At 52.2% G+C, this 26,804-nt stretch overlaps 1 protein-coding gene across 9 annotated transcripts; it reads right to left on the bottom strand.

The window, feature by feature from the left end:
• Positions 1-1,711: 1,711 nt before the first annotated feature.
• Positions 1,712-24,763, bottom strand: KANK4 (KN motif and ankyrin repeat domains 4). 9 transcript variants are annotated; one of them, XM_050977479.1, is made up of 10 exons: positions 24,679-24,763; positions 13,748-13,826; positions 10,636-12,444; positions 9,692-9,803; positions 8,217-8,432; positions 7,604-7,691; positions 7,016-7,235; positions 5,449-5,591; positions 3,743-3,943; positions 1,712-3,136 (listed from the first exon to the last, which is right to left on the bottom strand). In XM_050977479.1, the coding sequence occupies exons 2-10, from the start codon at positions 13,761-13,763 to the stop codon at positions 3,032-3,034; spliced, it is 2,910 nt and encodes a 969-aa protein (XP_050833436.1). In that variant the 5' UTR covers positions 13,764-13,826; positions 24,679-24,763; the 3' UTR covers positions 1,712-3,031. The 9 variants fall into 9 exon arrangements, 7 of the variants coding, with proteins under 7 accessions (XP_050833436.1, XP_050833441.1, XP_050833435.1 ...); XM_050977484.1 differs by having other exon boundaries at positions 10,636-12,441; XM_050977478.1 differs by lacking the exon at positions 24,679-24,763 and adding an exon at positions 16,696-18,985.
• Between the last annotated feature and the right edge of the window lie 2,041 nt (positions 24,764-26,804).

Here is a 26,804-nt window from a genome sequence, read left to right as displayed (position 1 = left end):
GCTGTGGGGACAGGACAGGGGCCAGCTTGGCCCCACAGACCCCAGAGCAGAGGAGCAGTCAATAAATTGCCCCTGCAGAAAGAAATCTGCCTTTGCTGCTGAGAGTTTTGTTTCTCCCAAGAACATTAAATTCTGCTGAGAGCTGCTGCACTGACACTGTCCACGCTGCTGGTGGGGCACGTTCTGGCTGATCTCATCTCAAGAGGAGATGTTTCTCTTTGGATGGGTTCTGGAATGGTTTGGGCTCGAAGGGACCTTAAAAGATCTTCCAGTTCCATCACTTTCCACTGTCCCAGGTTGTTCCAGCCTGGCCTGAGACACTTGCAGGGATCCAAGGGCAGCCACTGTTGCTCTGGGCACCCTGTGCTAGGGCCTGCCCACCCTCCCATAGAATTTATCCCTGATCTCTGATCTGTCCCTGCCCTCTGGCAGTGGAAGCCATTCCTTGTGTCCTGTCCCTTGTCCCCAGTCCCTCTCCAGCTCTCCTGGAGCCTCTTTAGGCACTGGAAGGAGCTCTGAGGTCTCCCTGAAGCCTTCTCTTCTCCATCCCCAGCCCTCTCACCCTGTCAAGGCTGAGCAAAGTGCTTTTGCCTGAGCACTGAGCTGCTTCAGCTGAGACCCTCAGAGTCCCCTCTCCTCCCCTTGCAGCAAAAGAAAGGGAACACACACTGGAAATGCCCATAAGGAGAGTGGAAAAAACGTGTTCAGCCAAGCTCCTCATCATTCTTTCCCCTCAGAGCTGATGGGCTGCTGGATGCTGAGCCTGTAAAGATCATTAGATTAATTCCTTTTCTTGCTGTGACTTAATTGTCTCCATTTGTCCTGCGCAGTGCTCGCACTGGGGGTGTGTTTCTCCTTGCCTATATTTAGTTTGATCTCTACAGTGATATTGGAATATATAAATTAAGGCTGGCTCTGGCTCTTTGTGGCACTGAGATCCCACAGATGGTTTTTTTTTTTTTTTTTGTGCAGTCTGGTCCTTTGACAGCAGAATTTTGGGCACTGGGTGATGCCAGGGGCAGCATCAACCCATCCATGATCCCTCAGGGTCCACATGAGCAGAGGAGCTGCTCCAGGGGCTCCTCCTGGGGGAGCTGCTCCTCCCTGGGGAGATGGTTGGAAGGTCAAAGAGGAATTATGAGGCACAGGAATGAAAATCAGCATCCTGGGGATGCATTAACCAGCCTGGGCTGCAGGGATGGGAACAGGAGGGAAAGGGGCAGGGGAAGGCAGCGAACTCTGTGGTGCCTCCCTGCAGAGCTGCAGCTCACCCCAAAAAGAAGTTCCCTGTCCCCAAATCAAGGGGAGGCAGGCACTTCCCAAAGCCAGCCTGATGATCAGCAGAAAATCTCCCACATTAATTCTGCTGAAGCTGGAAATTTTACCTTCCTCAGGGAAGCAGCAGGAAAATTCCTCTCTGCAAGTGTGGATCCAGAGCTGTCAGGGAAAAAACCTCAGTGAAAACTGTCTAAAAATTGTGTTATGGCTCTTTCTGTTTGCAGCTGGGCCTGGCAGAGATGCCTGTGCTGGCTTTTGTACACAAATTGGGGGAATTCTTGCACAAAATATCCCACCTTGTCATATCTGTGCAGAGACCCCCCTGGGGATGTGGGGGGTGTCACTGATCTGAAGAAAAACCTCAAAAATGGCTGGTTTGGTGCTGTGCAGGTGTGGGAAGTCACAGCCATGGGGACAGGAACACACACAGGGAAAGGTTTAATTCATTTTATTTGTACATAAAGGAGGCATTTTGGGTTATAGATTATAAAAAAAAAAAAAAAAAAAAAAAAAGGCAGATAGAAGTTTGAGATAATGAATGCCTGGACTGAAAACGTGAGGAAAGGAAAGAAAATTGAGCAGATGACAGATTTCCATGGCACACAGAGGTCAGGGCTGTTCTCCCCTCCCTGCAAGGATGGGGGCACGAGGCAGCTCAAGAGACATTTTGTCAGGATGTGAACTGACTGAATAATAACTAGAGTGGTCCAGAATTTACTTCTGCTTACAAAAAGAGTAATTAACTAATCAGGGAGATGTGGGTGTGCTCCACCAAAGCCAAGGGAGAGCACCCAGTGGGTCCTGATGCAGCAGAACAAGGATGCTTGGAAAAGTGTGGCCTGAGCCCTGCCTCCCTCTCTGTCAGCAGAGGGATTTAAGAAAAAAACAGATTTTAGGTGATGCTGGACCCTGTGGGTGCTCCATGGTGGGGGAGACCCAGTTCCAGCACCTAAATCACGGCTGGGCTTTACAGGAGGAGTTTGGGAATATTCAAACTGAGCAGAGGCAAAGCAAGGAGCAAACACTGCTCCAAAAGGCATCTGCCAGCAAAGGCACTGCACAGAGCTCTTGGACAGCACCACCACACCCTGGGATGGGAAATCTGCTGGGACCTTCAGTGCTTGCAGTGCCCTGCCCCACCCCACCGTGATGCAGAGCCTGTCAATGGGCTGCACTTCCCCCTTAGCTCAAACTTAATTAGGGAAAAATAACAGCCATATGGTAATTGCAAACCCAGGCAAAACAATGTCTGCCTGTTTGGGTCTGGCATGCTCAAATATTTTCCTACAGCATTAATTTTTAATTCTTGCATCAGACCCGCATAAGCAAACATAAATAGGATTTTATGCTTTCCATAATCCATCCAGCTTGTGTTTGTTGTTACATACACTGAGCAATCGCTGCCTGCCACTACTTACAGAAGAGCTGATAATAAATATTAGGACACAAACTTACAAGTTAAATGAGATACAGTTAAGTAGTCGATTAAAAGGACACCCATCACTTCAGGTTACAAAAGACTAAGTATTGCTGCTCCAATGTGCTTTTTTCAGTTATTGGTGCTCACCTGCCAAATCGAGCTCGGGAGGAGAGGAGAGAGGAGAGAGGAGAGGAGTCTGGAGTTGTTTGTGGCACAGATCAGGGCTGTGAGTGGGACGAATGAGGAGCATTAGGCACAGGGAGCATTATTTGGATGGTGCAGGCAGTTCCTGCCCTGTGGCCCAGCTGCATGGCCCTGCCCCAGCGGGGCTGCTCAGGGAGGAGGGCTGGCTCCCAGCTCACACGGGCTGAGCTCCATGTGGGCTCGCAGGAGCGCGGCAATGTCCCCGTGGGCCAGTGACAGCGCCGAGTTCCCGCCCTGCAGGACACAGAGGGGAGACATCACCGCCAGAGTGAGTCCCTGCTCCGTCCCCCAAGCCTTCCCCCCCTCCATTCCTCCCTGCCTTACAGCGAGTCACCATCCCAAACCCCCCTTTGGGCCCCAACCACACCAAACTCAGCCCAGCTGTGCCTCGGCCCGGCCCCGGTGCCCTCCTGCACGTCTCAGATAAAATTATGGTTTAATTAGAAAATAGTTCCATCATTCCAAACGCAGCCCTGTGGCCCAGCAGGAGGAATTTCCACCCGCTCCCGGCCCAGCCCCATCCCACACATCCTCATGGAGAGGCTCCATTCTCAGGAAAGAGTTAATTGCTGCTAATTTCTTGGAGATGAAGCTCTGTTAATTCCACACGCCCAGGATTTCATCTGGGTTTTTTTAGGGTTACACCAAGGCTCCTGCCCAGCCTATGGCTGTCACAGCCACCCCACCCATGGCCCAGCAGCACCAAAACCAGGGGGTTTGGTTCTGAAAATGGACTGAAATCAACTTCTTCCTTCAACCCCCCCTCCTGGGAGATTCCTGCCTGGAACACGGGGTCCCAGCTGAGTTTCCCCCGCCTGCAGAGATGCTGTGCAGCCCCACCTTGTCAGTCAGCGTGAGCTGGCAGCCGGGCTGCGCCAGGAGCAGGCGGACGATGTCGGCGTTGCCCTGGCGACAGGCCACCATCAGCGCCGTGCTGCCCTCCTCGTCCTGCAGGTTGACATCGGCCCGGCAGGCCAGCAGGGCTCGCACCATGTCGTCCCTGTCGTGGCTGACCCCCAGCATCAGCGCGGTCTGGCCGCCCTGCAGGGCCACAGGACAGGCTGAGCTCCCCCTGCCCGCCTCCTCCCACAGCCCTGCTCCATCACAGATTAGGGATAATAATAATAATAATAATAATAATAATAATAATAATAATAATAATAATAATAATAATAAATAATAATAATAATAATAATAATAATAATAATAATAATAATAATAATATTGTTGTAGCAAAGTAGCAGTATATATTATGATCTGATAATATTTAAAATAATATAATAATAGTATAATATATAATTATTATTATATATATAATGGTGTATATATATAGTATAGTATAGTATAGTATAGTATAGTATAGTATTTTTTATATATAATGGTATATATAATAATATAGAATAGTATAGTATATATAATAGTATAATATATTGTTATAATATATGTTGTATAATATGTTATTATATAATAGTTATATGTAATAATTATTATAGCAGTTGTATAACATATAATTATAATTGCTAAATAATAATTATTATATTATATATTATGATCTGATAATATATACAGTAATATAATAATAGTATCATATATCATTATTATTTGTATACAATGATATATATGATAATAGTATATAATGGTATATAGAATAGTATAACATATTATTATAATATATTCTATATTATATATTATATATCATGCATAATTTATAATATTTCTAATATAATTATTATAATAATATAATTATAATGATAGTTGTATAATATACAGTTAGCAGTCATTATTATTATTTATTATTATTATTATATTATTATTATTATTATTATTATTATAGCACATATGGAATAATTGAATAATTTAGATTGGCAAAGCTCTCTAGGATCACTGAGTCCAACCACTAACCCAGCACTGCCAAGCCCAGCACTAATCCAGGTCCCATAGCCACGTGTCACAACACTGCACATTATTATTGCATGGCTCATTCCCTATAATAATTCCTATTAATATTGCATGTTATTATCCAGTCACCCTGGGGCTCCTCAGCAGGTGTTGTGAGAGGCACCTGTTCACTTCTGGAAGGTCCTTGCAGCAGCATGGCCAAACTGCCCAGCTGCCCCCAAATGTGGCTTCCCCAAATCCTCCTGGGCAGTTTATTCAGATCTGGACTAACTTTTACAGCAGTGTGGGAGCAGAGATGGGTGAGGGCACTCTCATCCCAAAACCAAAATGTGTGAGACTGATGAAGCTCACCTGCAAACCTGGGGTTCCACCCTCGCTGCTCCTCCCTGGCAGCATTTCTGATTTTTGCCTCAGAAAAACTTGTTTGCAAAATTTTCAGCCTTTTTTTAGTTTCTCCATTTGCCCCAGCTGTCACACCCCTTCCCAGGGAGCTGCTGGGTGGCCACACTGCAACTCAGCTAAAGTTTCTTTTGGAATGTTTGGGAAGCAGCAACTCCCACCCCATTCCTGCTGCCGGGCCTCAGCCTGGCGCTGCCACGGAAGGTAAGGAACCCGAACGAGTCCCCCAGCAGTTTCCTGTCACACACCTGGGCAGCTCTCAGGTTGACATCCCCCTCCTTCAGCAGCCTCATCACCACCTCCATGTCCTGGCGGGTCTCGGGGGCCGCCAGCGGCGTCAGCATCACGGCCGTGTAGCCAGCACGGTTCTGCAGGTCCAGGCAGCACTTGCCTGCAGGGGATGATGGATCCAGCCCGTGGTGGATCACCCAGAGGGAACAGAAAGGAAAGAGGGAGTCATGAAACATGTGGCATCTCATATTCCCAGCAAAAGGAGTTATTCCATAATGATACAGGACGGGGATTTATCTGTTTTGAATATCCAGGCTCGTGAGCGCAGCATTAAAGGGCCCCTGGTGCTACAGTTAATTACAACTGTTGAGGTCAACTCAATTAACTGTGAAGACCACAACAAATAGAAATTAAAGGGGGATAATTAATGCCTCAAGCACATGCTGGTTGGAGCTGTGGGCTGTTTGCTTTGGCTCCTGTGGCAAGGGAGCAGCAGAGAGACGCCCATCACCCAACGGGCTTGGAAAACATCCTGGCCCCGTTTCACTCATTTTTCACTTCAAAGAGCCCATTTCCAGCTCCTCCACGAGGAATGAGCCGTGGCTGAGGGGGAGGGCTCGGGTCCAGCCTCGCCCTGGGGAAGCAGCTGCCTCAGACCCTGCCCTCTGCAGCAACAATCGGGTTATAGATGTGTATGATAATCTGCCATTTCCCAAACATTTCACGGATTGTGTGGCCCATGAGAAAAGGCCAAAGTGCCTCTATTCTCTTGGACCACGAGCACATTTTTGCCCTGTACAGGCTGAGCTGAGATTTTTGTTCTTTCATTGCAACACAAGCTGAAAGTTCAATAGTTTAACATGGAAGCTTTTCTGCGGTACGGTACTTGGGGTTTCTTACGCTCTCAGGGGTCTGATCCTCCTGCCCCAAGCCATCATGTGGCTTTGGCTGCTGCAAGAAGCTGGGGAGCCACCCCATCCCACGTGGGCTGGGGCCATGAGGGACATCCCTTTGGATCCAACAACCCTGAGCCATCCCAAAGTCAGGCTGCAAAGCCCTCAAGATGTGTGAGGGCACTGATGAGCCTTCATGTCCCTGAGGAGCCTCAGCTGGGACCCCCAACTACATCCATGGGCCCAGAGCTGACCTGTGGGGGAGGACGCTGGTCTTGAGGTCAGCCAGGTCTCCTGGATGAACCTCAGCCCTATCCTGGTACTTTGGATGGATCTTGGGCCCCTGTTTTTCTCCTGGAGGGACCTCAGACCTATCCTGGTACTTTGGATGGATCTTGGGCCCCTGTTTTTCTCCTGGATAGACCTTGCCTTCATGTTTGCCTCCTGGATGGGGCCCTTGCAGGTAGGTGGTTCTTGGTCCTCAGCCCCACCTCTGTCCCACCTCCTTTAGCTCCTGACTGAGCTCCCTGGGAGGACCCTGGCCCTCCTTCAGTGTTTGCCATGTCTGGGATTGTCCATGTCCCCCTGTTCCCCATGCAGCCATCCCTCATGGGACTATGACCCCATGGCAAGAGCCACTGTCACCCCCTGCCCAGCAGAAGCCCTGGCTGAGCAGAGTGGCCGTTCCTACCCGTGTCCAGCAGGAGCTTTGCAACCTGGAAGTTGGAGTGGGACACGCTGTAGTGGAGAGCTGTGTTGCCATTCCTGTCAGGCAGGTTCACCACGGTCTCCAGGAGCTGGGGCTGGATGTCCCCCAGTGCCTCCAGGTACGCTGCCACCACCTCCGGCCTGGAAGCCTTGTGGCTGGACACCTGGAACCACTCCTGGGAGATGGAGCCCAGGACCTGCTGCTGCAAACACAAAGTGTCACTGTCACTGTTCCTACAGAGCAGTGGCTGCCCCAGCTCCTGGCCCCACCCCGCCAGCACTCAGCTTGTGGGTTTGTGATTGCTGCTACAACTTGAGGGGGAAAGGAATTTCCTGTGGTAACTTGGATGAGTAACCAGACAAAGCCTTCATCTTTCTTTTTTTTTTTTTTTTCCCCTCTCTTCCTTTCTTTTTGGCTGTTGTAAAACTGACTCAGATGTCACCTCATCCCCTCTCCTCACAAAGCTGTCCAGAGAACAGCCTGCAATGTGCCACAGGGATAATCTCATCCATTAAAACATGAACAGAGAGCATGAACCGTGTCTGAAACGGGACTGGGAAATATCTGTACCAGATGCTGGTTGCTTCTGCTCCTGATTTCTGGGAGGTGTTCACTGAGGAGCTGGCAGGCAGCAAGGAAATCTTCGGAGGGTTTGCATCTGAAGGGAAAAGACTTTTGTAAATCCACCATGGGACAGGAGATATTGAACCAAGTAGGAGAACACAGGCAGATTAGGTTGGAATATGTTCAACACATTTAAGTGTTTAAATTATTGGACACAAGTTGTCCCATTGACTTGACACAGATTTTAGGTACAAAGCCAAGCACTTAAGCAGAGGTTTAAGCCCAGAGTCACAGATTTGTATGGTCAATTTAATCTATTATAAAAAATCCTTAAGGTGGGGTAAAAAAAATTCTTATTCCTGAACCTGCAAAGAACTTTACCAAAAAACTTTCCATGAGAGGGGAGAAATGAGCTAACTCACCAGACATGACTCAGTAGGGCCTGAATCAATTCCCATTAGATTCTGTAGTAACTCAGAAAATATTTAGCTGTCTAAAGCCTTTTCCCTTTCCTGCAGAGGTCACCACTGCTGTTCCACCAGAAGAAGCCCAGACCCAGCCCTGCAGTCCCATGTCCTGTGGCCACCATGGCTCAGTCACCACCCGGTGTCCTGGTTACCTGAGAGCCTGATCCTGAGAGCAGAGCGCTGCTCCTGCTGATGCCTCCTGCTCATCATCATCATCCTCCTCATGCTTCTCCCCTGAGGAAGGCCCTCTGCTTTCCCTTCCATCCTGCTCGGGCTCCACGTCCCCAGCTCTGTCCTCGGTCTCGGTGTCGCTGTCCGACGCGCTGTCCTCACAGCTGGTGTCCTCTTCACTTGACGTTGTCTCGTAGCTATTTGAGGACACCACAGGTTACTCCCTCCTTCCCCAGCCGCAGCCACGGGCCCTGACCAAGGCTCATTGCCCCCAGTGGGCCTTGGGTGAAGCCCAGAGTGACAAGCAGCAAGTTAAAAGGTCTGAGCCGCAGCCGAAGTCGGGGTTAGTCTTTGTTTGGCTCCTTAAGCAGCAGGAGTGTGACAGAAGCAGTTAATGAGCAGCAGGCAAGGTTATTTCAGGGTTTGGAGGGATGTCCATCAGGCAGGGCTGAGAGCTGCCTCCCTGCTGGGAGCTGCTGGCACGGTGGCAGGGTGACAGCAGCACGGCCCCCGTGGCAAGGAGGCATCAGCAGCCTCCAGGAGCACGAGACAAAAGCTGTGTTTGCACAGCTTTTGGGCTGAAGTCTTTTGGGCTGAATCCACCATTTCAGTAGCCCTGATAAGAGATCTCTCCTCTGGTTGTCTAAAACCATTAATATTAATAATGTCTTCCACAAAATGGAATGTTCACTCTGATGGACCCCAGAACTTTCCTCAAAGTAACCAAGACTCCTCCAATCCCTACAAGTTGCACCCATTTGGCAGAGCCCAGCAACTGGGAAGTCAGGGGAGCAGGATGTGAGCAGAAAGCAGCACCCAGGCTGGCACACACAGCTGTCTGCCCAGCCCAGGGACAGTGACACGTGTTCTGCACTCTGCGTGCCAGCACACCTTCACCTCAGCAGGAGCTGCTGCCTCTGCTCAGCTCACAGGCCAAGGAGTTGGATATTGGACACACCTGGAATGGGGAGCACAGCCTAAAGTCTCCTTCACCCCAAGGTAATTCCTTGTTTACTAAAAAAGTCTCTTCCCAGGCCCTGCACCAAGTGCTGTTGGCTTTGCCGGAGCGTGGGGGCAGGTTAGTGGCAGCGTGCTCACCCAGGCAGTGCTGGCCTCCTCCAAAACCCACCAAGGACAGTGGGAATCTTCCCAGGGAATCTTCCCATGGAGTATTCCCACCTTCCCCAGCTGGGTTTGGGATGAAGCCCCAGGAGAAGGTGTGCAAAGAGTGTCAGTCCCTAGCGTGTCCCTGCTGCTCTGAACACTGCACCACCCTTCCTTAAGGGGGTTACTCACAGGTTATCAGTGCTGCATTAAAGAAGGCAGAAAAGAGGCTCTATTTCAACTGGCCTTTTAATCAGGAGGGGAAAAGAGGGGGAGAAAGAATGACTTCTCCAGCGATACACAGGACATTCCACGTTAAAAGGCAGCTTTTGTCTTCTGAATGGATGCTTACCCACCATTTACCCCAACAAACTGGAGATTCTTTTTGGTCCCATTGCCTCCTGCATGGAAACCATAACCTTTCTTTTTCATGATGGATTTAAGACTTGTGGTTGGAGAGTTTTCTACCAAAATACAAAATAATAGATTAATTAAGCAGATGTGCCATAATTAGCAATAATTATTCCCAACCTCTAGCAACAAGCTACAAATCATAATTACAAGCATCTTACTTCATCTTATGAGAGTCTTTTGATGTCTCGCAAAACTACAGATGCAGCTGGCCACAACCTGAACCTGCCCTGCCACACTTGGGTTTTTTTCCCCAGTAGCAATGTATTGGAAAATTCCTATATAAATCTGCTATAATAATACATGGATGAGTTTTTCCATTGGACTTTGAATAGTGTCCATATATTAAGGAATAAGTCACTTATCTATTTGCAAGTCCCCTCCCTCCTTCCCTCAGAGAACAGGCATCAGATTCCCATCTTCATATAAGCTAAAATTATTTTAGATGAAGGTCTGTGAGTGGGGACAGGTCTTTTCCCAGCCTGGTTGCTCAGTTAGTTTGACTGGTTTGGGTTCTGGAGAACTCCACACTGATTCACCCCAGATGAGCACCAGCCTCATATTCTTGCAAACGGAGATGTGCAATCCAAATAAAAAGAATGTTTATTTGATGGAACAGCCACCAGTGTGGCAGCTTTTGGAAGCTGATCCTGCATATAAACGAGCCACTGCTTTATGAGCTCCTACATCATTTTGTTTGCTTTTTTCCATGTCAGATCCATAACTTTTGCTGTGCTGAGATTTGCCTTTCTCATCATGCTCTGTCCAGACTATTCCTGATCTGACTGACAACAACTGTTCCACCACATCCCCCCTGTTCCACGCTGGAATAAATGGGGAAATATTTGGCCCGGACACCTCGAAGCCTGTGCCATTATTATTTACCCAACTGTTGATAGTGCGTGTTGGAATTCTCCTTATCCACAGGCCCTTGTGAGGAGTAGGCAGAGAGCAGGGAGTTCAGGGAATTAACTAATTGGTTCTGGATGGAGCTGAGCTTGGAGGCCGGCTGCTTGATAGCGTTGGCCAGCTCTGGGTATCCGTGCTCCAAGCACAGCCACTGCTCCTGCAGGAGCTCCTGGATCTTTTTTACATATTGGCCAATGGGGTCAACAGCTGGGAGGTCCTCGTGGCCAGGGGCCCCTTCCTCCTGCAGCCCTTCCCGAGGTTCATCTTCTCCAAAGCCCGCCTTGCTCTGGGCCACGTTGGGGCCGAGGGAGTTCTGGTGGTTCTGGTTGTGGTCGCCGGGGTGCTCGTGGATCTGCAGCTGGGTGAGGCAGGGAGCAGGAGGTCCAGCCTCCATGCTGGCCTCCCCAGCACGTCCCTCTGCCCGAGCGCCTGCCGGCCCCTGCTCCCTGCATGCCTCCACAGCGCTGGTGCTCTCTGCCCTGAGGGTGCCACAGCCGATGGATCTGGTGGAGAGTGGGATGTTGACGTTGATGCCCTTGTCCTGGGCCTGCCTGAGCCCTGTCACCTGGGAGAGCTCGGTGTTCACCGCGGCGTCGAGGCGCTCCAAGGCCCCACTGCCCCGCCGCCTCTGCAGCTCAGCCTCTCTGGACTTCTCCTGCCACAGCTGCTCTTCCAGCTCCGCTTTGGAGCTGGCCAGCAGCTTAATGCTCTTCTCCTTCTCCTGGATCTCATGATCCTGCTGCTGCACCACCGCCCTGACCTGCTCGAGCTCTTCTTTCTTCTTGGCCAGCTGCTCCTCCAGCTCAGCGACCTGCTGCTTCAGCGCCGTGACCCCGCCGGGCTCTCCATGGCCAGGGGCCTGGGGAGCACCGCTCTCCTTGTCCCCTCCAGCCTGAACATTCCTCTCCTCACCTTCCTTCGGCACCTTCAGATCCATCTCACTCACACTGAGACCCCTTTCCGCAGGGCTCACGCTCTCCTCCGCCAGCCGGAGGGCAGCCGGTGGTGCCGCTGCCTCAGCCCTGGCCAGGTCAGAGCCATCGGCGGCATCGCCCTCCTCGGCCCCGCTCTCCACCAGCACCTGCAGCTGCTGGTTCTGCCAGGGGGGCTGCAGGGGCACAGCCCCGCCAGGATGCCCCACGGAGCCGTCCCACTCCATCTCCCGCGGCGGGGCTGAGGCGCTGCCGTCCGAGCTGGGCCGGGAGGCGCTCTGGGAGCCGGGCAGGCCGTGGCAGGGCTGCGGAGGGCTCCGGAGGGCCGAGGGTCCGCCCGGGGGGCTCTGGCCGGGGGGCAGCGCCTCGGGCATGCTGGAGGCTCGCAGCAGCTGCGGCCGCGCCCTCAGCTCATCCCGCGGCCAGCCCAGCTCCGCCTGCGGCCGGCCCAGCTCCGCCTGCCGCCGCGCCTCCGCCAGCAGCGCCTTCCTCCGGTAGCTCGGCTCCTCGGGAGCTGCCCCGGCCGGCAGCAGGGCCCGGGGTGGCTCCTCGCCCAGGGAAGCCTTTCTCTGAGGGAAGGAGCAGGTGGAGGTCCAGCTCTTGCTGGGAGCGGCGGTGGAGCAGCCGCGGGAGCCGTTCTCGGGCAGGCTGAAGTTCCGCGGCAGGGTGTTGAATTTGGGCTGCTTGGCTCTGCGGTGGATGTGGACCCTCCTGATGGTGTTGCCTTTCTCGATGTCGTCCACGTACTTCAGGAAGTCCAGGTCCAAGTGGAAGCCGTAAGGTGTCTCCAGGGAGTAGGGAAGGCTGCGAGGCTGCTCCCTGTCCCCATCGGGTTTGGGTAGCTGGCCATCTGCTGAAACACCCCCCCCCCCAGAAAAAGAAGAAATTATCGAATTTTGAAAAAAAAAATTGTTTAGAGCAAGGGGGAGATGTTTTCTCTCTTTTCATCTCAGTTTTGGGCAGGCAGCTCATTATCGTGGTGAAGCTGTGCAGAGACACAGTGACACGCACCAAGCTCTGATCTGGTTTTCCAGAGGTACATCAGGTAATTGTTGCACTGAGGAAACCAAAAATTTCCTGAGATCATGGCTCTAATTGGCAATTAAGCAAACAGCAGGTTTTGCAGGCAGAGCTACGTGTCTGTGTAGGTACAGAGAGCTGCCTGGTGGATAATAAATCCAGCTCAGTAATAGAATGTGGGATCAATCTATGACAATGACATTCTTCAAGGCTTTTGGTTTGGTTTGAACTTTTCAGCGGCATAAGCTGCGCACACCAAGCAGGGAAATCATTGCCTCGCTTCACCTGCAACCACCAGGTCACAAATTATTCCTTGAAAATGATGGATCTGGGCAGAAGCTGCTGCTCAGAGCCGCAGCCATGCAGAACACACATCCCAAGGTGACCGGCTCAGCTCCCAGCACAGCTCCTAACTGAGCTAAATCACCACTAAATGGGTGTCACTGGGTCTGCCCACCCAGCCAGCACAGGCAAACAACAGCTCTCCACCAGAGTCTCCCACTTTAACACAGCCATCTCCAGCCTGCAAACATTCACAGCCCCCAGATTTCCACCTTGAGGGTTAACAGTTAGATTTCTGCCTTTCCTTTATGCATCAGGTCCCTGAAATCACAGTAGTTTGGGCTGCTCTGCACCTCTGAGCACACGAGTTGAGCTCAGTGAGGAGGAGGAGGCACCAGGAGCCATGGCTGACCCCTTTGTCTCCATCCTGGTGCAGCAGCTGGAGAGGACCAGGACAATTGGGAAGAGATTTTGGTGCTGCTCAGCACAGAGCATCACTGAGATGCTGAGGTGCTGCCTGGGTGGGAAGCAGCACGTGGAAGCCAGAGGAAGGACTGAGGGAAGACACCACTGTGGTCATCCCAGGGCACGGGAGCACAGCTGGAGGGTGGGAGCAGGGATCTGTCACAGAGCATGGGAGGACAAATATGTGCTGATCTAGAGCTGGGACCTGCTTTGCTGTGGTTTTTAAGAAATCAGCATGATAATGAACGATGCATTTTTCATCTCTTGGCCCCACATCTACAGAGAGCAGGTTATTTACAGCATTTCTGGTAAGGAAATTACTCCAGGGCTTGATTGGGGTTTTTTTCAAGGAATAAATGAACAAAAACAACATCCTGTAGGCTCCATACCTTCTGTCTTCTCCATGGTGAGGTCTAACTGGGCTGTCACTTAAGCATCTTCTGACAAGGGCCAAGGAGTCACCTCACCCTTGAAAAAAGAAATGGATACTTCTAATTTAATAAAATAACACACTCAGCCATGTGAACTTCATCTCCCCTTAAAGCCTTACAAGCCTTCAAAGGCCACCCCCCTCCCACTTCCTATCTTCTGCAGCCCAGTGGTGTCCAAGGGCTTTGAAGCTGCTAAAATCAATAGCTCCTTTTCCAGAGCCAACAACTTGTGTTTGACAGACACATCCCAGGGAGCTGGTCCTGGTAAAACATCCCCTGCTTTACAGAGGTTTGACTGTCAGTGAGGACAGACAGACATTTGGGATGACTTGGGATCGATGGCACAGACTCCTGTGAGCTGGAGATATCCAACATGATAAAAGCTCCCTGACAGGAGGGACATAAACTACACACAGAAATGACTGGTTTGCCTTTATTTTAAAATCCATAACAAGCTAAGATTCAAAATTTATGTTGAATCTCGTTCAAATGACAGCCATTACTAAAGAGCACGTCCCTACTGTTAAAAAGAACCTTCACCAAATTGCACTGGACCACAGACAAATCGCTTTCAGCTCAGGGAACAACTTCAGGTGGAGATCTACCACAGCCAACAATGAGATCTTCACATCATTTCTGGGCTGTGTTACCCTCCAGCTCCTTCCCCTCATGTGGACACGGACGAGACCCTCCTGGAGCACGAGAAATTAGGGCTGGGAATGACCAAGAAAGGTCCTGGGTGAAACTCCTCACCTCCAGATCCTTAGAAAGGCACAGGGAGGAGGCAGGGAAGGGTGAAGGAGGTTGGGGCAGTTGGACATCACAGTAGGAGGCTCCCTGGCTTGTGTGAGAAGGATAACCACGCTCCAAGTGAGAAGGTCTGGTTTTAATTTCTGCTACAGAGGATGACGTGGGAGTTTCCTGAACAGTAGGTTGTTTGTTTATGATTCTCCTTACAGTATCTGGTTTGGTTCCTGGCCAGAGACGGCCCCACAGCTGCTTGGAAGTCCATCCCTGCTCCTCCAGTGCATCCCTGAGCTATGCAACGCTCTCAGGGCAGGACCGAGCAGCACAAAGCCTCTGCTGAGCCAGCCCCAGCTCACACCCATCTCATGGACCAAAACACCAGAGTCTGAACTCATTTTCTGCATGCAGAAAGCTTTGCCTCAGCGAGGGCTTCAGCATTGACCACAGTTCCAGAGCTCCCCAGGAAGGGGCTCCAGCTGACCTTTCCCAAAGACCAGCCAAAAAACGAAGTCAAATCCTGCTGTATTGTTACCACAGGAGAGTGTCACATCCCTGGAAGTGTCCAAGGCCAGCTTGGACAGGGCTCTGAGCAGCCTGGGATGGTGGAAGGTGTCCCTGGCCATGGAATGAGATGATCTTCAAGGTCCCTTCCAACCCAAGCTCTTCTATACTTTGAAAGATCAAAACCTTTCAAAGAAACAATCAGTTGTCAATCATGTGGGCATGTTTATGGTCAATGTAGAGCCTTGATGGAAGTCAGGAAGGTCCCAGCCCAAGGAGAACATCAAAGCTCTCCACAGCTCCAGCAGGGTCACAGAGGGTCATGTTGATGCCCACCCAGCACCTTGTGAGCTCCTGGAAAGCTCCTCAAGTGCTCTCCAATTAACCACACTCCTACAAAGGACAACTCCTTCTGTCTCCTCCTGCCAGAGAACAGCACGTGCCAAAACAAACACCAACCTCTTCCTCAAATGTTGTTTCTTTCCTTTAATTTTCTGACTGCAGCCAATTCCAGCCTGACCAGCTACACTCCACTCTTCTAGGTCATTTATTCAGAAGTGGAGGGGGGAAAGTCAGTGAATAGGATGGGTTTTAATATCTAGATAATTACATTTGGATCATTTATGAGCTGGCTGGGTCCCAACTGTGCAGCCCAAATTGATACTACGACTACTCTCTTTTGACCAATCTACTTCAAAATCACCTCGTAAAAGGATGCTGAATGTCCCCAACCAGCTTGCTGATGTTCTCCTGCCCCCTCCGGGGCAGCTGAGGCATGGAGAAGATGGCTTAGAGCCAAAAATGTGCCTCTTTGGACCCCACAGCTGTTCTCCCATGCCCTTCCCTAAGAAAAATGAGATTAAAATATGAAGTCATCTGCCAGAAGTAGCAGACCTCTACACCCAGGGTTCATAATTTGAGGCAGGGTAACAGTTTTAGGTGCCTCTCCATCCTTCTAAAACCTGTTAGCCTGACCCTCTGCCAGGTTCTATACTTGCTGAGTTTTCTCTAGTAAATGAAATTGAAGAACATTTCTTTTTCTCCTCATGCATCGCTGATTCTTACCTTTGCTACACAGAGAGGCCGTGGGGAGGATTAATCCAGATTGGAATTAGGCTGTTTTTCTCAAGGCAGGAATAAATACATACAGAAATGGAAACGGAGAATCCAAATATGTGAGAAGGCAACAGCACAGAGCGAAGTGGTTTTATTCCCGGGGGCAGCCCGTTTGCAGGGACAATGTACTGTCTTTTTAACCAGCCTGGACTCAAGCACTGGCTCCTTACACTCACATTTAACCCCTCTTTCACTCCATTCCACTTGCCAGGCAATGTGAGCAGCTCCCCCATCCACCCCAGCCAGCAGAAAGGAGAGCACCGTGACACCCCCAAATATTTAAATTACAAATTAACCACGTACCACAAATACCCACAAAACTCATTCTCCCAGAGTGTCTTGCTAGTAATTTTAACTGGGAAACAGTTAACCCTGAGCCTATAAATAACAAAATAACCCACCAGCACGTTAGCACAGCCTCGTTAGCTGTAACACAACACGATCTGAGCTCTCTGCCTGTCTGCTCTCCTGCACTGCAGCAGCGGCTCCAGCACTTCATAGTGAAAGGAAAAACTGGTTAGCAAAGCATTTTGTCAGGTTACCTGCTCACGCTGGCACCCACAAACCCCCCGGGGAGCAGCAGCTCTCGCCTCCCTCCAAAGCATCTTCTCCCATGCTGGAGGCGGCAGCGAAGGGCTCGGAGCAGCGAGCGCGGCGTGGCTGGACCCCAGCCTGCTCCAGCAGCTACAAACTTGGTCAGCTGAGCTGTGACCTTGCTCAGAAAGCAAATACAAGTTTAAACCAAGAAGCACAAAAGAGGGATTGATTTTCCAGCAGAGCAGCCCACGGCTCTCGGATGACCTTTGCGAGGACAGTTCAATCCCGACGCACAAAACGAGTTACTTTTCCACGAAATAGTTCTTCTTCCCAGAAAACACAGAGCACCAAGCGCTGCCCGGGCTGTCGAGGGGGGTGCTTCCTTATCAGGGCTGATAATTGAAGAGAGAGTCAATAATTAACGGCGGCGTTGCTGCTTGTACCTGATGCTGCAGCTGCAGCCCTCCGCATGCTGCACCTCCGGGCTGGAGCATTAGCAATTCCAGGAGCGCCTCTCCCGAGGAAACGCAGCCGCCACTCGCCGGCAGCAGCCTGGGGGGAGCTGCAGGAGGGCTCAGTGTCCCCAAATCCTCCGGCAGAGCCGCGTTCACACGTGTGGAGCAGGCACAGCCCCCTGTCCCCTCTCGCCGTGTCCATCCATCTGCAGCGCCCTGGGAGATGCCGGACGGGATGGGCGGCACGGGCAGGGGGTGTCCCGGTGTCCCCGGAGGGGACAGTGGCACTCTCCGTATCAACCTCTCCAGCCCTTGGTGCTGGGGTTATCCATCTGAACTTCCAGCTGGCAGCGGGCAAGGCAGGGGTCAGCTGGCAGAGCGGACACTGGACCAGGCTGCCCGGAGAAGCCGTGACTGCCCCTGGATCCCTGGAAGTGGCCAAAGCCAGGCTGGATGGGGCTTGGAGCACCCTGGGATAGTGGAAGGTGTCCCTGCCCATGGCAAGGGGTGGAACGAGATTTAAGGGCTTTAAGGTCCCTCCCAACCCAAACCAGTCTGGGATTCTGTGATTTTTGAGCAGGGTGGCTCAGTGATGGGCAGAGTGCCCGTCCCAAGCCTGTCCTGAGCTCCTGCATTGGCATTCCCCTCGGGCATCCTGGATTGCTGCCCCTCCAGGCTGGCAGCAGGGACAAATCCCTCAGTCTCTGCCCTGAACTTGCAACAGCCTCATACTTGCAAAGGCCGAGGAGCTCAGGGCTGCAAAACTCGTCCAGGGCTGGGAAAGAAAATCCTGGGAAGTGAAGGCATCCCCTGGGAGCTGGGGGCTCTGCTGGGGGCTCTCATCAGGGACTCCCATCACAGAGCAGTGCCAGCACCTTTCCCATGGCTGAACGAGCAGCACAACCCCAATCTCATGCTGGGGAGGAAAACCACATCTTGTGGCTGTGTGAGAGCAGAGCTGCTGGCGCTGCTCCAGCTCCCTGCACCCCCCAGACGGGACTTTAGCACATTAACTTTGAAGAGAAGCAGACAAGTTTTGCCTATGCAGGAAGCAGAGTATCTGGACGCACAGAGAGCCAGCAGTGTTTGTCCTTTTGCCAGCCCTCCCCGAGGCACAGATGGGTTAAGCTTCCTACCCGAGGAATGAGGAATCATTGAAATTCCGCCTTTCCCAAACGCTGCCTTTCCCACGCGGCTCCGTCCCACACCGCGCGGGGCCGTGGCTTTCTGCTTTCACAAGAATTACCGAGCCTGAGCTTCCAAACCAACTCCAGGGCACGCTGGCTCCTTCCAAACCAACTCCAGGGCACGCTGGCTCCTTTTCTGCTGAATTCCTCTGCTTTAGTTACGCTCGTGTGTCTCTTCTGAGCACACTCTGCCGCTTGTGTTCTCCAGGCAAAGCAGCACGACGGGGTAAAAACACGTATTTCTGTATGATGCTGATTTTAAAGGCACTCTGAAGGAATTGTTGGGTTTTCCCGCTGGACAGACCTAGCAGGAAGCTTTAATTTGGAGCATTTTCTCATTGCAATTACCCACATACGACCTACAGTTGTTCCCACATTTAATCCCTCTGGAACTGAAGAAGTCTGTGACCCTTTAAATAAGCTTTTAATCGGGAGCTACAAAGGGAAGGAGTCAAAACACGCAAATTAATTAATTATGGGCTGGTGCTCGATGGATTTACATCCAGCCTCTGATAGCTTTGCCCAAGGGGACTGCTGCAGGGTGGGAAGTGAGGAAGGGGGTCACCAAGATTGTCCCCCAAGCATGAGAACTGAGGTCATGGCTTGAAACTGCTGCTGCTCCACATCAGGCACCGCAGCTGCCGGGGGTTTGCTCTGCTGGCTGCTCCTGTGGGTGAGAGGAACCAGACTGCTCTGAAGTGGTTCAAGAGCCATCCCATCCACCCCCCCTGGCCACCACTGCTGCCTCCCTGGATGCTGGCAGGGCTGCTGCCTTCCCCTCCCCACAGAGAATCCCTGTGGGATGGCAGGTTTGGGCTTCACCCCCTCTCCTCTCCACCACGGGTCCATTCAGGTTGGAAGGGACCACTGAGATCATCCAGGGCCACCTCCCTACTCCAGCAGGGTCATCCCAGAGCACCCTGCTCAGGAGTGTGTCCAGACAGGTCTGGAATATCCCCAGTGAGGGAGACTCCACAGCCCCTCTGGACAATCTGCCCAGGGCTTGGTCACTGCTCAGGGAAGAAGTTCTGCCTCACGTTCAGGTGGAAATTCCCAGGCATCAGTGTCTGCCCATTCCTCCTGTCCCATTGCTCGGCACCACTGAGCAGAGCCTGCTCCATCCTTGTCCCTCTGACACCTCTCTTTGGATACTTATACCCATGGATGGGGTCCCTTCTCAGTCATCTCTTCTCCAGACTGAGCAGGCCCAGCTCTCTGAGCTTTTCCTGGGCACAGAGATGCTCCAGGCCCTTCCTCACCTCCACAGCTCCTCTCCATGAGCTCCATGTCCCTCTCGTCCTGAGGAGCCCAGAACTGGACACAGCTGTCCAGATGTGCCTCACAGTGCTGAGCAGAGGGGCAGGATCACCCCAGGGTGACCCACAGACAGAGCTGGCCCTCGGCACCCAAAGGGTTACACCCAAACCTGCTCCATCCAGGCGGTCTGGATTGCACAACAATCCCGGCTGCAAATGGACATACCAGGAATAAAAATGGCCTCTCGGGGAATATTTGTTGTAGGGATTTTTCAATTCTGTTTTCACAGCAAAGGAAGAAAAATAAGCCACTTCCAGTCTGCTGGGGACATGCACACGGGTGGGATCTCTGCTGTGATCCTCTGCCCGCTGGCACAGCCACGGGAAGGAGTTTCCCTCCAGGAGAAAAAAAAAAGGGGGGGGTTGAAAACTTTGTGGGATTAAATAAATACCTAGTTAAATAAAAGCAGTTTAAAGTCCTGGTTTGCACTGCAAGGAGTCGTCATGAGGTTTCCCAAAGTGAGAGCAAACAGGGTTGCTGCTGGATGAGATCTGAATCCTGGGAGCCCACCAGCCACCTTCCCACGGGTGTCTGGCATCACAAAATCACCACTGCCAGTGTTCCCGTGCCCCACAGCATCCCTTGGAATGGAAGCTTGAGGGGGCAGAAGGCAGCTGAGCTGACCCAGAACTAAAGTGAGGAGACCAGACTATGCCTGAGCCACTGCTACAAACCCAACAGCACCCAGGAGGGAAAGTTCCCAAGCTTTCCATCCCAGCCTGCAGCCACACCACACATGCTGGGCAGGCCTCCCTCTGTGCCGAGGCAGAGCAGGACTGGATTTAGGATGTAAAACCTGTTACTTATGGGAAGAGCCTTCATCCTGGGGCCAGTGGATGGTTTCAGCACATGGCTGATGACCACAGGACCTTATTGCACCCCAAGAGGAACTTCCCTCAGCTGCTGCCTGCCCGGGGCATCTCCAGAGCAGAGCTGGGAGCTGGAAGCAATTTGGGAGTGCTGGAGAGGGACGAGCTCTCCCTGCAACCCATCAGCTCGTGGCTGATGATGGAGAGGTCCAGGCTGGCCTCCCACCCCCTCTGCACAAAAAGCAGGGAGGAGGAGTGGCTGGGGCTGGAGCTGGGGGCTGTGCACATGGAAAACATCCTGGAGGCGTGTGGGGCCTCCCCGGGGTTTGAACCAGAGGGTTCACAAGGAAGCTGAATAATGAACCCAGCAGCACTCCATAAAGGAGAGGATCTCTTTCAGCAACCCTTGGTACTTAACCAGCCATTCCAGGCTCCTTTCCTTCCCAAGGCCTGCAATAAAGCTGTGTGGATTCTGATTTTATTAAAGCTGCTCGTTGCTGTCTAATAAATGTTATGAGCTTCCTGCCAGCATTTCCATTAGAGACGGGTCAGACCTGGAGGTATCAGATATCCAAACTCTCTCCCTCCTTCCTGCCTTACCAGGAGGGGAAAATGATCACATTCACCCCCTCCTCTGATAACCTCTTTTCTGACTGACCTTCAGCTCATTCCAGCCACAGACTCACAAAAGCCTTGGTCGATTCTTGTGATTTTATCCCATGCCTTGAAAACTGTGGTGTTTTCCCTAAAGTCTTCTTTCCCAGAGCCAGGTGAGCACAAAAAAGCACCCAAAGCCCTGAAACAAAAGTGCTCCACAGTCAGAAGGCAGACAAAAATCTGAGGTGCCTCGTTTCTAATGTTTTCTCTCTTTGCCTCAATCCCACAACTTTTGGGGGAAAACAGTGAAGCCCTGCTATGGCTTCTGGGCTCTTCCACACTGCTGGTTTCTACCTCGACCTTGGGACAAGTCAAGCTTTGCTGCCACTGATATTGAGTAACTCCCACGTGGTCAAAGTGGGAAATTTTAGGTGCTTTTAGGAAAACCCTGTTGTCTGCATTTCTTTCCTCCTCCCTGGGCAACCACTGCAATCCCCCATGGAGCCACGGAGCCATTTCACATCGATTTCTGACCCCAGCCAACGAGACTGGCATTGATCACACCCCTGACAAGTTCAAAATCCTCTTCACACAGGAACATTTCTTTTTCAGGCCACCTGAAACCACTCTCCTCATTGACTGGGGCTGCAGAGAGGGAGGATGTGCCACCTTCCTCCTCTGCTGGTGATTTCTGTGTGGATAACAGGAGCTGGGAGCCCTGGGGCAGCATTTCCCACCTCTCATCCATCTAGGAAATGGGGATTTTCCTCCAGGTTTTTGACCAAGCCTCAGCCCTACACCACATATTGCTGGTGTCGTTTCAGCTTTCTCACTTACACCACATTCATCCCTGATGGGCAGAGGAGCCAGCTGCAAAGATGAATTTAAGATATTCTCACTTTGAAGATGGAGGCCACTCTGTCTGGGTACATTTTTCACCATATTTCACATTTCTGACTCCCATCAAATTGTCCATTTGGGCAGCATATTATCTTAATAATGACACCACCTTCTTTTCCAAGTGCTGTTTAAGCCCTGGGATGGGCAGGACTCGAGGCTTCCAAAAACATGAATTCCCCTGAGGTTTAAAATAAACAGGGTTGGAGCAGGAGCTCCCTGCAGCCAGTTCCTCCCCACTGCTCTCCTCTGGCATTGTCACTGTGAGGATTTCTGCCCCAAGCCTTGGGCTCCTTCACACCCCTGGAGTTGGGCTCAGGGTTTTATTGACCAAAATCTGCATCCTGCTGCTCTGGAGCCGGGCAGAGTCACATAACCCCTGTCAAGTGGGGCACCAAATGGAAAATACAATAACTTTCCATATTGACTTTTTTCCCCTCATCAGTGGGGCCACACTCATCCTTGTGGCTGCTCCCAAAGCCTCCTTAAAAAGACCCAAGATTTTTTGATGAGTTGGGCTGCAAAACACAGAGATGAAAATGCGACTTTTAAAATATTTGGCAGCTGTAAAACCACCAAGGGAGGGACCTGAATTGGCACTGAGCTGGTGAATGAGCCTGTGTTCATCCAGCAGCCATGTCCCAGGATCTCAACACCACTCCTGATTCAAGGAATGCTGTGAGAGCAAACCTCTCCCTCCCAAAAGGTTCCCATGCCAGAGGTTCTCTGATGGGAAGCAATGTCATATTCCTGCCTGGTGGCAAAGAAATATGTGGGAATGGGACAGACCCAGCACTGCATGAGGGGATGAAACCTGGGAGATAAAACCTCCCTCACAACAGGACTTTCTGGAGAGGAGCAGGATGTGACCAGGGTTTTCCTACTCCCAGGAAACTGCACCAGGAGTCTGACAGAGCCCACAGCAGCAACAAGTTCCCTGACATCTCATCTTCTGGCTCCAGGGCTCTTTTAATGAATCCATTCACTGATCTCTTCTCAACCACAGATTCTCCAGCCAGGTCCCTCCTCATCAAGCTGTCATTTCAGCAGATATATTTATTTTTTAAATATTACAACCAATAACCAATTATTAATGTGAGGTTACAGGTTTCCCCTCCTCCTTTGCCATCTCAGGTATCATTTAACAGATCAGCTTTTCCCATTTAGCCCATCCAAAATCAAACACAAACCACCTGAAAGATTGCAAAACACATCCAAAGGCAAATGCTGATTTTTTTCCCATTGCTGTGGTTGCTACCCTTGCCCTACATGAGCAATGATTTTGGGCGTTCACCAATTTCATTTGGGCAACACAGCTGAAATATTTAATATCTGGGGTGGCTCTGGACAAGGGAAGCCCTTCCTGCTGGTGTCACATCCCAGAGCTGTCAGGAAAATGAGATATCCCTGAAGAGTCCAGACCCACTGCCACCCCTGCACGGTAAACATCACACCCAGAGCATCCAGAGCATGACTTCCTCCATCCTGAACCCACGTGAACTTCCAGCTGACTTTATCCAACCCACGCTCTGCCTCCAGCCACCTCCTCATGGACCACGCCATGTGCACCCACTGCAGCTCGGCGCTCCCTGCTCCCGATTTCTCCCGGAGCACAGCCCGGGGAGAAAACGCGGCTGAAATCAGCAGCTGGCCACTGGGAGCAAGCTGCACTTGAGGAAAGAGCGAGAGCCCTGGAGGAAAGCTGCCCGGGGCACGCCTGCTCCTGGCAGAGCTGGGCTGCTCAGAGTGCCCTGGCAGCGAGCGCGGCCGGGGAAAGGCGATGCGGCCGGGGAAAGGCGATGCTGCCTGCGAGGGAGAGCGCTGCTCTGTCCCTCCGCTCCCTCCTGCCCTGTCCCTCTGCTCCCTCCTGTCCCTCCCTGTCCCTCCGGGACACAGGGAACCCGGGCACAACCCCGGCCAGAGCCAGAAATGAGTTACGCTGCCAGGAACTGCTCCGTCCTGGCGGCTGGAACGCGGGCAAGGAAACGGGGAGAGGCTGCGGGCAGCGGGGGGAGACCTCGCTCAGCCCGGAGGCTGGGCTGGGGCTTGGCTGAGCCACATCTTCAAGGCTAGGCAGGGTTTTATGGTTCGGCTTTGAGGCTAAACACAGCTCTGGGGACTTCCACTGCATTGCCCAGGGCCTGGGGGCCCTTCCCAGCCCGCACACGGTGACCTCTGGGGGTCCCAGCAGGGCTTGGAGCTTTCCTGCCCTCTCCCAGCTGCCCAGCCACGCTCAGCGCCTCCATCCCGGAGCCAGGCGTACTCTGGAAACATTCCCGTCCCGAGTGAGCCACGGCTGATGCTGCCCCGGGCAGCCACGCCAGGGGCCAAGAGCCCTGAGCATCCTTGGAGCACCCCCCGAGCATCCTTGGAACAGACCCAGGAGCACCCTTGGAGCAGACCCAAGAAAACCCCCTGAGCACCCTCCAAAGCGCTCCCACACATTCCCTGAGCACCCTGGAGCATCCCTAAGAACTTCCAAAACATCCCTCTGACCATCCTCCAGCGCAACCCCGGAGCACCCTCCGAAGCACCCCCAGCGCACCCCCGAGCATCCTCCAGCGCTGCCCCCGTGCCCCCGGGCAGCCCCAGGCACGGAGCCCGAACCGAAGCATCCCGGGCAGCCCCAGGCACGGATCCCGAACAGCAGCGCCCCGGGCAGCCCCAAGCACGGCTCCCGAAGCGCAACGTCCCGGTGCCCGCTGCCCCGCCCGGCGCGGCCGTACCTGCCCGGGCAGAACCAGCGCGGCGATCCCGCTGCCTCCTCCGGGACGGACCCGAGGCGGGCCCGGGGGCGGGGCGGGACCCGGTGCCCTCCCCCGGGCAGCGGGGCCGGGGGCGGCCCGAATGGGCTGCAGGCGGGACAGCGGGAGCCAGGGGGAGAGGCTGCTGTGGGAGGCTGCTTTTTGGGATGGTTTTTGTTTTTTTTTTTAACTTTCCCTCATGCCCGCTGCATTCGGCGGAACGCTTTATTTATACTGCTGTAGCTCATCCTGTTTGCACAGATGCGATCAAGAGCGGCGGGAAGGAAGGGAAATCTGCGGGGATGGGCTCGGGATGCAGAAGTTGAACTGTTTTTGCACCAGCTGTTCTCTGGCTCGGCCCTTCAGCCCCACCCGGTTCACTTCGGGCCCTTGTTCCTCAATGCAATCACATGGAAAATGCAGAGAAAAGGCAGTTTGGGTTTTAGACTTTGAGCTTCCCCATGTGCCCAATCCCATGTGCTCATCCAGCTGCACCCCGTGAGGACAGGCAGAAATCAGTTTAGTGATGCCAAATAATTCCTTTAGCACTAGGTAAAGCTTTTGATTTTCCTTGTCTCTGAGACAGAGGGGCAAATCCCAGCCCTGCTCCAGCTGTTCCAGAGCGTGGGAGAGAAGCAGCTCCAGGGATGCTGGGGCAGCATATGATCTCCATCTGGGCCAGGAACTCAGCATCCAGCGGGGATGGATGTGGCCCACTGGGATCCCCCCTTCCTTTCAGAAGAAGCCAAAGACCTTTAAACTCTGACTGGGAACGTCACAGGGGCAGATCTGAGGGTTGGGCTGCCCAACCACCCAGCAATTCCAGAGTCCTCCTGGCAGTGCCCAGGCTCCTGGTAAACAGGGAGGAATAAAATATCCCATTACCCAGCTCAGGAGTGAGCAAGACCCTGCCCTCTTTTCCATGTGAGGGGCTCAGGTGCTGAGTGAGAGAAACACATTTCCTGAGGAGTCTAACAGCAGATAGAGAACTAAGGGGAAAATGTGTGATCCTTCAGGCTTCCCAGGACACCCCCTGCCTCTGCTGCTCAGGGTATTCTAGCAGTGCCTAAAAGAGAGGGATCATAGTATTGGGTTGGTTGGGTTTTTTTCTGCTGGTGGAGCTGGGGTGTAAATCTGACATTAGTTTCTTCTCTCAATCCTAATCAACAAATAAACTTTGCTGTGCAGCCGTGGCCTCAGAGACACAGCACCTCTCCTGCTGCTCCTGGGATTGTGCACCTTATCCATTACCCATCCCTTGTGCTCATCCTAAAGCCATGATGATCCCTGAGCCCCAGTGACAACAACGAGGTTTTTGCAGCAGGAGCGCTGGGTACCAACAGGAAGCTCTTGTGGTTGCAGATATTCAGCTGAACTTGTTTTTGTTCTTTTTTCCCTGGGGTTAGATTAAAGCGCTCAAAGGTGTGGGGGGGGGGTAAGAAGCTGTGGTGGCAGCTCACATTTCTGTAAGTGTGCCTCAGAAAAGCACCAACTACCAAAACCCCCATTTTTGAGGAAACAGCCAAACCCATTTCCCCTTTTCAGTCACTGAAGTTCTACTTGCTCAACAGCCAGAGGAAAAGGAGTCTTTTCCATGAGATGTAGGTGCTTGGAAATGTATACAGAGATGTGGCTAACTTGTGTGACCCCTCTTTAACCCCAGAGAATAAATGGAGCTTTCAAACAATCCGGGATAAACAAGGAGAACTTTGCTGTCTGCACAAACGAAACCCGATAATTTATTTAAAAGCGGATTAGGTGGATTCGGGGAGCGCTCCAAGGTGGCTGATACACATGAATATCCAAGAATCCTCTGAGATGCTGCTTGCCAGGAGCTGGGAGGGGACATCAGGAATGCAGCCACAGCCTCTCCCTGCCCATCATCTCCCACTGTGTCCTCCAGCTCCCCGCTCGGGCAGCGTCGGAGGCCGCGTTCCCCGTGCTGAATTTCCATCCTGCAGAGTTCAGCTATTCTTAGGCGAGGTTGTGAGTCATTAAGCGCTTTCAGATTGTTTATTTGTCAAGCCACAGGCACTTAGATTTACTTCTGAGGCCAGACAAGCCCCTCCAAGGATTTCTGTGTGCCACAGAAATTACTAGGTGAAATT

The sequence above is a fragment of the Serinus canaria genome, chromosome 8 (assembly GCF_022539315.1).
Source record: "Serinus canaria isolate serCan28SL12 chromosome 8, serCan2020, whole genome shotgun sequence".
NCBI lineage: Eukaryota > Metazoa > Chordata > Aves > Passeriformes > Fringillidae > Serinus > Serinus canaria.
Note: the sequence above shows the minus strand (reverse complement) of the source record. Positions and strands in the feature narration are given on the sequence as shown.